This window comes from Lactuca saligna, chromosome 9, assembly GCF_052625555.1.
Source record: "Lactuca saligna cultivar CGN05327 chromosome 9, ASM5262555v1, whole genome shotgun sequence".
Lineage (NCBI taxonomy): Eukaryota > Viridiplantae > Streptophyta > Magnoliopsida > Asterales > Asteraceae > Lactuca > Lactuca saligna.
In genome coordinates, this window is record NC_136425.1 from 5,133,254 (window position 1) to 5,147,329 (window position 14,076).

The window sequence follows — 14,076 nt, forward strand, 5'->3', positions numbered from 1 at the left end:
CTCTCTATATATATATATATATATATATATATATATATATATATATATATATATATATATATATATATATATATATATATATATATTACGTGTGTTTATATATACAAATAAAGTTTTAAGAAGAAATCATAAAATAAAAATTATTTGCTTTTCTATGTCATTTTCTCTGTTTCATTGAGTCAAACATTTCACAATTCTAGATAAAATCTTTGAAAGATTCAAACCGACATAGAAGAACACCTGTCATTAAACAAATCAATAGTTATTAGATGAAATAACTGTTTGTGTTTTTCTTTATATGGTTAAAACTTTGTTTGTTTTTTTTTAACTTAAATCGTATAGCGAAAGTTGAAGATAAATTGAATGGATATGTTTATTTGTTTACGTTAACCTAAAAGTTGAACGAACATAAATATATAAATGAATGGATTTTTTTGCATGTGTTGGTTAAAATAATAAACGAAGATAAACTATTAAATTTTTTGATATATTGATTATATTTACTAGTGATAATTTTGATAGTTTCTTAACAAATTTATAAGTTGTAATACTTAAATGATTCTATAAATTCTACTTTCAGTACTCCAATCATTTTTATAGTATTATATATAACGTAATATCATAACCAAACTTAATCCAATGTAACCAAACAAATATAACCAAACATTAACTGATATAAATAAATAAACAAAAAGTCTTATGTATATTCTTTTTAATTCATCTAACTAAAAAAATAAAAAGTATTTTTATGTTTTTGTATCAGCCTAATTCAAAAAATGTTGTTATAGAAATCAAATATACTCTTATCGTTTATTTTTATTTATTTTAGGATCAAAACAAATATCAAAATAAAAAAAAATATTAATAAATATTATTTATCATTATTATTTTATATGATAAGATGTATTGATATATATATATATATATATATATATATATATATATATATATATATATATAATTTTTTTCATGTTAAACACTCGATAGCCGATATGTATAGTTACTAGGTGTGAGACTCATGTATTACATAGGTTTAATTAAAAAAAATATAAAATTTTAACAATTTAAAAAGTTAGAATTTATAAGAAAAATGAGAAACATTTGAATTATTAAAATTAATGAGACTTTAATGTATTGAATACATTACATATATAAATTTTCTCTAATAAATAATTTACATATATATTACCTTCCACATTAAATGTGAAATTTTAATTTAATAAAATGAAATATATAATAAAATGAAAAGTGAAAAATAAAAAAATTTAAAGAATGTAGAAAATGCTATATATCCAAATGAATAAAAATATGATATGAGGTCAAAAAAACCTCATTTATTATAGTATTTATTATAGTGTATTAGATTACTTTTAGACACAAGATGTCTCCCAATCGGATAACTCCGTTTGACATTCATGTAAGCAGATATTATCAGTAATTTATCTATCTCTTCAATAAATTAATCACACAAAATCTTAATGAACTCAAGTCAAATTTGCTTTGCATACGAATGAATTTTTTGATTTATTAAGCTTAAAAGATGTCTTCGTTGACTTTTTTGGCATCCATGTTGTGTTCACGTAACCTCCTCATATCTAAGCTTTGATAGCCGACTGGTTCTATAAATTGAGATATCATTTCCTCCGAATCGCCACACCTCATCTTTCTCCAATCCAAAATGTCTGCTTCCGCCGTCCAATTTCTCATATTCTCCGTTTTTCTCTTTCTATCTCTGTCCTTTGCCCAGACGTCATTCCGGCCTGATGCACTGGTGGTTCCGGTTAGAAAAGACTCCGCCACCAACCAATATGTCACTCGCATCAACCAGAGGACTCCGTTAGTGGCGGAAAACCTGGTGGTCGATCTCGGCGGGCGGTTTTTGTGGGTGGACTGTGATAATAACTATGTCTCCTCCACGTACCAGCCAGCTAGGTGTAGGTCGGCCCAATGCTCGTTAGCTGGAGCAAACGGATGTGGGGACTGCTTCAGTTCGCCTAGACCAGGATGCAATAATAACACATGTGGTGTGTCCCCTGACAACCCTATTACTAGGACAGCCACCGGTGGTGAGTTAGCCACAGACCTAGTTCAGGTCCTGTCAACTGACGGGTCGAATCCTGGTCGACCCGTTAATGTTTCTCGGTTTTTGTTTTCTTGTGCACCCACGTTCTTGCTACAAGGACTTGCTAATGGTGTATCTGGAATGGCCGGTCTGGGTCGGACCCGGATCGGGCTTCCGACTCAGCTAGCTGCAGCTTTCAGCTTTGACCGAAAGTTCGCCATTTGTTTGTCATCATCGACTTCCTCGGACGGTGTTATTTTCTTCGGTGACGGACCGTACAGATTCCTTCCAAATATCGATGCTTCACAATCACTTACAAACACCCGACTTTTTATCAATCCAGTGAGCACGGCTTCATCTTCTACTCAAGGCGAGCCTTCAGCTGAATACTTTATAGGAGTGACTTCGATTAGAGTCGACAATAAATCCATACCGTTGAACACTTCATTGTTGTCGATCGACAATGAAGGCAATGGTGGGACCAAGATCAGCACTGTGAATCCTTACACAGTGCTCGAGGCCTCAATCTACAATGCTCTAACTGCAGCCTACGTCAGAGAGGCTACAGCTAGAAACATCAGCAGGGTTACATCTGTAGCACCATTCGACGTGTGTTTCAGCACGACGAATGTGCTAAGCACTCGTGTGGGGCCTGCAGTCCCATCAATTGAGTTAGTCCTCGAGAATGAGAATGTTGTTTGGATGATTACGGGATCAAACTCTATGGTGCAAGTTAATAATAACGTATTATGTCTTGGAATCGTGAATGGTGGATCAAACCCGAGGACTTCGGTTGTGATAGGAGGGTTACAACTGGAAAACAATCTTCTTCAGTTCGATCTTGCTACTTCAAACCTAAGGTTCAGCTCGACTCTCTTGGGCAGGCAAACTACTTGCGCCAACTTCAACTTTACGTCTAGTGCTTAAAATGTATAATATTCATATTTACTTTGCAACGTGATTATGTTGTAAAGACATATACATATACAAATTAATAATGTTGAACGAATAAAATGAAAGAGATCAATAAAGTTATTTTATTTGTTATCTGGATATTTTTACCAGTTAAAAGTTCAGTATATGATGAAAGACAACAGCTTCCATTAAAGAATTTTAACTTTTAAGTGTTTGATGTTGGTTTGGTAAGAGATGGCGCGACTCGTTGTTTTTCTTACTTATTTTTTTATGCTAAATTTATTGTAAACTTATGTTCGAATGGTCATATTTACAAATGCCTTTTAGTTTTAATGCTGTACAATTGGTTGTGGATGACCCACGCCAAACATATCATAAGATCGTCTGTAAATTATAAAACACTATTAATATATTAATATTTTAGGCATGTTAACATTTACATTATAACTGTTTTAATTTATAGAATTACAAGAAGTTAATGACCACTTCTTGCATTTCATTCGCAATAAATACAAAATATAATAATAGGCTATCATCTACTCTATTTCTTGACTTTAGATTCATTCTTCCGTAAACAAAATTTATATCGAATTTGATGTCAAAAGAAAGAGGATAAAAATTAGGAATTTCTATATTTTAGGTTTTTTTTCTATAAAAAATAAGCTCTAAAAATTGAAACGGAAGGTCATTATATATATATATATAAAGACGGGACATGAAGAATGTGAATATGTCCGATGGAAAATTTGTCTCGCATAAAGTGAATGTCAATATCTATGTGTTTGGTGCGTTGGTAATGCACCGGATCACAAGACAAATAAACGACACTAGCATTATCATAATATACCATAGTAGCAGTGAGCGGAGAATATCACAAAGCCAATTAGTTTCAAAAATGACATTTGCAATGCCTCGATACTCTACCTCGGTACTAGACCTTGAAATGGTGTCATGTAGCTTGGAAGATCATGAGAGAAGGTTCTGACCAAGAAAAACACATTATCTAGAGGTTGATTGCCTAGTGGAAATGCATACAGCTATAAACCATGATCGAGAGTATCTCAGACATATATATGAATGCATTTGAGTCGAGAGCAAGGCTCTATGGGATCATGCATGTATAAGAAATTTTTTTTATATCTGAGTAGTATTTTTTGGTTTCTAGCTTCTTGCTAGTTGTTAATAAAATTAAATTATTCAAAAAATATATGCAAACTTGTCGAATGACATAGGTGATGTCAAGTATTGCAAGGCGCCTACAAGGCTATGATAAAGAGTCGAATTAGACACAAGTAGACCAATGGCATCGAACTTAAAAGAGATATGTCACAACTAGGAAGTTGGCCCTTGTACAAGAAAAACTCTTTGTGTAATCTTGTAACATTTCATTTAGTGAAATTCAAACATCAATGATATTAAGTTCATACTTGCGTACATTGTCATTCAAGTCGAAGCAACCACATGATGACCTAAAAAACTCGATCCAATAAGCCAAATCCAATCATTTTTGGGCCTTAGCCCAAGAATTTTCGACCCAAATCCCTTATTGGACCAAGACATGTTTATTGGGCTGATAACTACTCCTTTTGCTCTTGTTGGGCCGAAAACCCTCCCTTGGGTTCTAATGGGCTGAAAACCTAAATTAGACTTCATTTTGGGCCGAAAGTTCCTTCATTTAATCTCCTTGGGCCGAAAACCCCTTAATTGGGCCAATACCCTTCCTAGAACATTATTGGGCAAAAAAATCCTTAATTGGGCCAATACCCTTCCTAGAACATTATTGGGCCGGAAACTCCTTGGACCAAGTCAAATTCGAAGTCCATTATTTTTTGGCTAACCTTGGGCCAAATACCTCTCCTAATTGGTTATGGTCATGAGTAAAAATAAATAAATAAATAAATAAAATGAGAAGTGGTTTATAATTGTGACACCTCACAATTACACCACATATAAACATGCTAATTACATATCATGTATCCATGCATGAACACTTTGACCAACATGTAAGAACTCCACCACTTCCCTCTCCTCCTTAAATTCTTGGCCAAACACCGTAACTCCCACCACTCTTCATTTTAATTATCTCACTTATTTCCTTCCCTCTCAAGCACAAGAAAAAAATTCCTTCATCCATATCTTGCAATTTTCATGATCTTAGTGTGTGAGATCAAGAGCTTTGCATCAAGTATCATCATCCTGGTAAGTCTTTAACTAAACTTAAGTTGATTTATTCCATTTCATGATAGATCATTCCTCATAAACACTTTGGTTTCGTGATTATGCTCTTAGAACTCTCTAGGATTCGGAAACTCATCTCAAAGAAGCATCCAAGGCCGAAAACACATTCATCCTCTTTCATTTCTTCAAAAACTGATCTAACACCAAGGTGAGCTTCATACCCCCATATCTTTCGTATTTTTCATGTTTTCGGGGGGAGGATACAAGTCTACTCTCGTTTAACCATTGGATATTTGCATGTAGTTTATCACTTAGATCTTCATAAAAACCATGAGAAAAGTATGTGTTGTCTTATATATTAAATGTAAACTTGTAGATATGGGATTATACACTCAAAATAGCAAAAATAAGTGTTGTGTTCAAACATCTATTACCTAAACTCAAAAATCATCTTTTAACAGAAACGTTTTGGACTAATTACGGACTGTTTTGACCACCTTGATTACAATATTTTTCAAAACTGTTTTACATGCAAAAAACTCAGGTTTATACCTTTAAAATGACTACCCTCACGCATTCATACGATTTTTCTACAATTTTTGGCAATTTTTACAAATTTGTCTATCATTTTAGGAATGATTTCGGACTACTCTGTGAAGATGAACATTTTCACACTGGTTTGTTGCCATTAAAAATTATAATAAAAATTATGAACAAATTTGAATCATTTTCCAAACTTTCAGAGTTTACGGATCCAGATTTCGACTTACGATAATTTTTGTATAATTTTTCTAAAAACAGGGACAGAAAAGTCAAAAACAAGAAATTGTTTTTATCATGCTAAAAGCTCTTATATTTGTGTTAGATGCAAGTTTATATGACTTATACATATTCTTAAAACATCTAGACATGTTAACTTATATGTATGTGTGTGTGTGTGTATATATATATATATATATATATATATATATGAATATATGAGTTGTCTTGACAACGTAATAAACTATATCTAGTATAGTTGAAGGTTGCAAACCACACTTTTAAAGAACACATAATTCTTTAAAAGCATAATTATCTTATTTGCAAGTAAAACGGAGTCATAGTTCACGTAAATCTGTTAAGGCTCTTGTGAGATTTTCCTTCGTTGAACCTACCTAGTATACGTAGTAAGTCTTGTAATTATAACTAGAGTCTCCTAGAGGGAGAGCAAGAGTTTGTGTATAGATCTATATAGGGTTGACAGCCTTACACCTGAGCTGTTCGCTACAGCTAGACTAGGTCGGTCTAGGGTGACAAACCTTACCTTAAACAAGTCGACGCCTGAAAAACATCATGACGGGCAGATCAGTCATAACAAGCATGGTTATAGCGACTCACATAGGGAATAATAATACGATTTTGGTTTACGGGAAGCATACACTTCATCGGTTTTATTAAGCTATAGAACTGCAAATCATTTTCCAAGTATTCAATTTCTTACACTTCCGGTGTTAGAGTTTAAGACTACAATTTTTTTTCCTTACATCAGAAAATATCGGATTTTCTAGGAACATTCGCTTTACTTTTACAAACAAAAGATAACAAAGGACAGGCATGCATATATTCACAGTTTTGGAACGAGACTTACAAAACATTTTCATAGAAAATATCGGATTTTCTGGAAGAACTACAAGAACTATTCTAAACAAGTGCAAAACCATATTTATACAAAATGCTTATGAACTCACCAACTTTTTAGTTGACGCTTTTCAAAACGACTTGTATTCTCAGGGAACCAGTAACATGTAATCAACTCTGCTATGAGATCAAGTGGTGCGACTTCAAGAAATTTTACTTCTTCTTATTTTTGTGTAATCGTTAAACAAGTACAATTTGTAAAACAATGAATGTTGGTATATTGAAGTATATGATGCTTGGTTGCTATGTTTCATTCATATTCATATTGTTAGGATATTGTACAATGACCGAGGGGTCGTGATGTGTGTAAAACCAACTAGTTTTAATCCTACTAACTTAAACACAAAGACAAACACACGAAAGGCAGTGTACCTATCGATTAGCAGTTTAGTTCACGTAAGTAGGGTATCGAACACAGGGAACGGTAAACAATTAAAATAGATGCTAATATTATCTAAATAAAACAAGTAATAGAAAGGGTTTTTTTCTCTAGTTTTGCGAGACTAGAAACTTAAACAATTAACTAAAACTTAAACTAAGAAACTAAGAGCTAAGCAAATAAAAATCAACTAAATTCAATAATAAAGAGGACGTCTGTTTAAGTTCGACTCATTTGTTCCCATGGATGATTTCGATGTATCAGATTAATTCTTCATTAGCTACCGACTAAGATGATTAGTTCCACGTTCGCTATTACTAATCCTTAGGAAACAAATTAACTCAAGCAGTGGCCAGTTGTCTAAATCAACGGATTTCCTAGTTATTGATTCGGGTTAAATAAGACTTGTAATAGTTAATCAAATTGGTGATTCAATTAACCTCTTGCTGATGGTGTATCACACAAGCTCACACATTAACTTACCTATCTTCAAGTTAATTCTAGTTTCATATTCGTTATTCCTAGACATACAACTATGTGGTCACGTAAATCATATGAAATTAGCAACTAAGAGATGTTCATACAACTTAATTACTAATTTATTAACAGAAGAATAGTTATTGTTAACACATAAGGTTCTTTAACAAGCTTAATAAAACATAATCACCAATTAAAATTAATCCTAATCAAATAATCAATCCATGTTCACAAATTCATCTACCTAAACAAAAGTTATGAGTTTTTAGCTCATGATTACAGCAGAAACAAGCACAAAAACGAAATCAATTGGTAAAAACATGGTTCAAATAAGAGATTAGGTAAGAGTAAACTTGATTTTGACTTGATTCTCCTTAAAATTGAAGGGTCCAACTAGTTTTAATCCTACTAACTTAGACATAAAATAAACACACGAAAGGCAGTGTACCTATCGATTAGTAATATAGTTCAAGCAAGTAGGGTATCGAACACAGGGAACGGTAAACAATTAAAATAAATGCTAATATTATCTAAATAAAACAAATAACATAAAGGGGGGTTTTCTCTAGTTTTACAAGACTAGAAACTTAATTAGAATAACCAACACACAAATTAACTAACTAGCAACTAAAACAATTAATTACCAACTAAATTCAATAGTAAAGAGGACTTCTGTTTAGGTTCGACTCATTTGTTCCCATGGATGATTTCAATGTATCGGATTAATTCTTCATTGGCTACCGACTAAGATGATTAGTTTCACGTTCGCTATTACTAATCCTTAGGAAACAAATTAACTCAAGCAGTGGCCAGTTGTCTAAATCAACGGATTTCCTAGTTATTGATTCAGGTTAAATAAGACTTGTAATAGTTAATCAAATTGGTGATTCAATTAACCTCTTGCTGATGGTGTATCACACAAGCTCACACATTAACTTACCTATCTTCAAGTTAATTCTAGTTTCACATTCGTTATTCCTAGAATACAACTATGTGGTCACGTAAATCATATGAAATTAGCAACTAAGAGATGTTCATACAACTTAATTACTAATTTATTAACAGAAGAATAGTTATTGTTAACACATAAGGTTCTTTAACAAGCTTAATAAAACATAATCACCAATTAAAATTAATCATAATCAAATAATCAATCCATGTTCACAAATTCATCTAGCTAAACAGAAGTTATGAGTTTTTAGCTCATGATTACAGCAGAAACAAGCATAAAAACGAAATCAATTGGTAAAAACATAGTTCAAATAAGAGATTAGGTAAGAGTAAACTTGATTTTGACTTGATTCTCCTTAAAATTGAATGTGGGGTTGATTCCCTTGCTTCCCACGCTCCAACAGCACCTTTAGTCGATAATTGGCCTCCAAGGGTTCATCTACATGCTAGGGTATCGATCTAAAAGTCCCTTTATATAGATTTTCACAAAACAGGGGCTACTCAGCGAGTCCATTGACCTACTCGGCGAGTCCATCACTTAAAACCCGTGTGCGGCAAGTCAGCGCGTCCAGAATCGCGAAACTTCTGACCAACTTGGCGAGTAATCGACACTACTCGCCGAGTACGTTTCGAATCAGCATTTTCTCAAAACACGAAAGTCGTCCAAAATTGTGTCTACTTTTCAGAACATTTTGAATCTCGTCAATCGGAGTTACGGTTCATGAGATATGGCCAAAACACTGACGAGGGGTCAAGCTATCCAGCAACATCCTTCTTTCTTCAAAATCCAAAATCCAAGCGTCCAATCGCCAGTTCCGCTTCCTTTTCCATCCGAGCATGTCTTTGTTACTGAAAATGAAATATTTAATCTAATTAAGCACCTTTTGTTCATTAAATAAGATAAAATCAACATAAAGTATTAAGATAATGCATGAAGTTTATAACTAAATATGCCCATATATATCAGGTCGTAATAATCTTTGTGGCATATTTTTGCTGAGAAAGAAACATGATGTGACTATCTTTGGTAATTGGAATACCTGGAGAACTCTGACCAAGGGGTCGTAATAATATGATGAAAAAGAACTGTAGATGATGTGGTCAAGACAATAGTATCAACATAAAGAAGCAAATAAGAAATTTGTGCACTCTATCGATATACAAAGGATGAGGAGTTAAATTTGATGTTAGTAAACCCGAATCTAGTGATGTATTAGATTTGGGAGAATCTATGGTACCAAGCACAGAATGCATGTTTCAGGCCATACTACGACCTTTGAAGGAAACAAACATGATTAGGAACTAATGAGTTATGGAAACATGATGGTTGGTGCATATACACAGTTTCTTGAAGATGTTCATGGAGGAAGGCATTCTTTACATCTAACCGATAAACGTGCCAATAATGTGAGATAACTAAGCTAAGAATAGTCATGATAGTATTTGGATTCACAATCAGGCTAAAAGTTTCATCACAGTCAATACCGGGTTGTTGATTGTGACCGTTGGCAACAAGATGTCCCTTATACTACGTTAGAGATTCATCTGCATTAAGTTTCTTTTTGAACAACCAAATACAAATTACAACATTAACATTAGATGTTTGAGGTACAAGTACCCAAGTACTATAGATATAAGTGCATTATATTCATATTTCATTGCATTTAGCCAATTAAGATCTCAAAAAGCTTAAGAGTAATTACGTAGAAGAGAAGAGGTTGAAGAGATATCGATGTGATTGAGTTTACCTGTGGATTTTGAAATACCATGATGAGCATGAGTGGTAATTGGTTGAATATTTATTGTCGTGGAAGTATGAACACAAGTGGGAGATGAAAAGCGAGGAGTTGGGATATGTTTAGTTGATGGGAAATCACCGGTAGCAACACAGAAGGTGCCGAAAGTGGATGTAGAGTTGGTATAATCATTAGTAGGAGTATGAGCGTCAATAGAAGGAGAGATGTTAGGTGGACGAAGATGGAGTAGAAACATCACCAGGAGTAAACAACTATAAAAAAAATGGTTTTAGTTCGATGACAATCATCATTAATATTCTACCCATAATAAATGATTAAGGCTAGGATCCAAAATAACAATTCACAACTAAGAAGAAGGATATTGTAATCTTATTTGTGAATTCATTGAATCTATCAATGGCATGTTTAATATCAGATTATGCTCGATTATTTTGTGATTGGGATACTGAGGATCACAAACTATATGTGAATAACCGTACAAATATGCTTGGCATTCTCGATGTCATTTATCATCTCATTTTAATGTGTCGGTTAACCACGCACGCTCCATTAATCAATGATAATTTTCAAGATGCCCATTATTACTCTTTATAGTCACTATTAGTGTGTTGATTAACCACACGCACTCCACTAACTACTATAAATTATAATGTGAAATTTTATGGATTGACATACTTTTTAAATTTTCCTAAAGTAACTAAGAGTGAGATTTTATAAAAGGTGTTTTAGTGGATTTGTTCTATCAGATTTGTTCTGCTAATGACCCTCCACCAAACAAGGAAGCGGTGGGTGAGAGTTAACACCCATTCAACTACCATTTTGTAACACCCAAAAATTTCAAACCAATTTAAACTTGTTATACATGTCAAGTTCATCAAAACATTACAACTTTGTTTTCAAAATATCGATTATCAGAGTTTTTCCAAGAAACATAAATATAATAGGAGGAGATTACGATCACGCCTTCGCCTTGCCGTGATCCTCTGGTGTACCTGAAACAATAAATTGAAACTGTAAGCTCGAAAGCTTAGTGAGTTACCCCTAAAATACCGAGACACATACAGTCCACATAACAATCTCAACATTAGCATATCATATCAATAAAACAGTACATCATGCACTAGTCCCACAACTTTACAAGATGGATTACCCCCTAGGCCCTCAGTACGAGTCTGGAATGCCTACCGGGCCCTCAGCTCGTATCTGGAATGCCATCGAGCCCTCAGTACAAGTCTGGAATGCCTACCGGGCCCTCAAATCGTATATGGAATGCTCCCGAGTCCTCAGTATAAGTCTCGAATGCCTAACGGGCCCTCAGCTTATATCTGGAATACTCTCGGGTTTGTTGACTACCGCACGGAGCAGTACAACCTCAACCCACCCCACATAACATGTCGACATGTAACAGATAAATGCACATACATGTAATCAATCAGTATCACAGGCAGTCCTACATATCTACCAGACTAGCATATCAATTGGCATACATTACTGACTCAACTTATCATATCAATAACTACTAGGATGTCAAATCCAATGGGTCGGCCTTGGTGCCTTAGACCTCTTAGTATAGTGAGGATAACTCACCTCGTAGATGTCAGCTCGGTAAATAATCAAAGCTCTCTGATCACTTGCCAAAGACTCCACCACCTATTATCATAATATGACATGCTCATAAGTCCTTCACCTTATAAGGTGCTCCATAACCCACTAGTCAACCCCTGGTCATAGTCAAAGTCCCCAGTCAAGGTCAACAGTCCATGTTGACCTGAACGCGCCGAGTACCCATGGGTACTCGCCGAGTTCTTTGAAGCACATTCCAACTCGCCGAGTCATCGGGGTGACTCGTTGAGTTCCTTCGAATCTCGATCAACCCTTAAGGCCACCCGTCGAGTCCCCTCCTTGAACTCTACGGACATACATGCAAACGTGTCTTGGTTAAAACTCATCCGACTCACCGAGTTGCTCTTCAACTCGTCAAGTCTTAAGGCAATCTTCATCGGACTCGCCGAGTTGTTCTTCCAACTCGTCGAGTTCACGACCATCTTCATGTGACTCGCCGAGTCAACTATGCGACTCGCCGAGTCCATTCAATCATTTTATCATGCAAACAACTTTTAAGCCATGACAAGGCCCCAAATTGTATATCCAACCTCCTTAGGCCTACTTATCACGTAAAGTTGCAAACTTTACATGCATGCAAGGCTCCAATGTCTCAAAAATCCCAAACTAAGCTTGAAATGGGGTTTTACACATAGGGAGGGGCTCAAACTTGCCAAAGCTAATAACTTTATGGTCCCTTAATCCTCAGAGAGTTCAGATCTGAAGTTACAACTTCAGATATTGGCTCATACTCTAAAAAATGACTTTATAACCCAACCAAGAACCCTAATCTCCAATCAAGGAGGTCTAGAACGAAATAGAAGGAGGATAACAACTTGATACCTTCCCAAGAGATGAAAAATGGAGTAGATCCGGATTCCCCCAATCTCCTTGCTTCAAACCACTTGCTTCCCAAGCTCTTTTCACCAAAATCCCCTTCCAAGGCTTCAAACACACAATGCACACACGCACAAACGCATTAGGGTTTGATAAGAGACTGCAAAGAGGCTGAAAGAGGTTTGTGTTCCCTTAAATAGGGTGCACAACCCCGGGATTTAGGGTTTCAGCTGCCAGCTCCTACTCGCCGAGTCCCAATATGGACTTGTCGAGTAGGTCACTTAACCCGCGATCCTTCCCACTGCTACTTGACGAGTAGATCAACCGACTCGTCGAGTAGGGCTTAACCCAATAACTCATATTTAGACAATACCTGAGAATCGGGGCGTTACACATTTTATAGGCAGTTTCCTTATACCCCCCCCCCCCCTTATAGTTCAGCTTCGTGAATGAGGCATACTAGAGATCTGAATGACTTAGTCTTATACATATAGTAATTAACTTTAATGTTATATATAAGGTGTATTTTAAAACCTTTTTCAAAAAATACTACTTTTAATTTACAAATTTACAATTAATAAAATTAATTCAATTTAAATTAAACCAATAAGGATTAAACAATTTATTTACTATTAATCAATTGATCAAATAAATTTTAATACTAATCTAATACCCTCTAGTTTCGAAATTAGGGTTTGGGATTTACCAAATTAATAATTATCCAATTCAAGGCATTTAAAACTAATAACTATTAAAAAAAATATAATAAAAAAAAAAGAAAAAGAAAAAGAAAAAGAAAACAAGTAAAACCTACCAAAACCTTAACATTTTCGAAAAATAAGGAATGAGGCTAGGGTTTCTAAAACCCTTGCTCAAATCGAAAACCATCAAAAGGGTTTTTGATCTTATTCAACTTTGTGCAAGATCACAGAGAACATACGCTCTGATACCACTGATGAGTTTTATATATAATGAAAATCATATTTTTGGCGGAAAACATAATACCCTAAGTTCGTATACACCTTAAAGGATCTATATTCTCACTATAATATGCAAACAACAACTTGAATTCAAGAACCATAAAGTACATTGTGATTTTCGAAATTGGAGAAGGGTTAATAGAAAACATACTTTTTAGTTTATTAATGCAATTAAACTATAATTCCATCTCTGTAGAACTTTAGAAAGCTAGCACTAGAAATGTCGTGTCTCTGATTTCTAATAATTTATTAATCATATAA

At 34.4% G+C, this 14,076-nt stretch overlaps 1 protein-coding gene across 1 annotated transcript; it reads left to right on the forward strand.

The window, feature by feature from the left end:
* Positions 1-1,632: 1,632 nt before the first annotated feature.
* Positions 1,633-3,109, forward strand: LOC145016346 (putative aspartic proteinase GIP2). Its single transcript, XM_078974692.1, has one exon. The coding sequence runs from the start codon at positions 1,679-1,681 to the stop codon at positions 2,987-2,989; it is 1,311 nt and encodes a 436-aa protein (XP_078830818.1). The 5' UTR covers positions 1,633-1,678; the 3' UTR covers positions 2,990-3,109.
* The last annotated feature ends 10,967 nt before the right edge of the window (positions 3,110-14,076 follow it).

What these genes read in the sequence shown, in the direction of transcription:
- LOC145016346 (XM_078974692.1), top strand. Translation starts at nt 1,679, where the DNA reads ATGTCTGCTTCCGCCGTCCAATTTCTCATATTCTCCGTTTTTCTCTTT.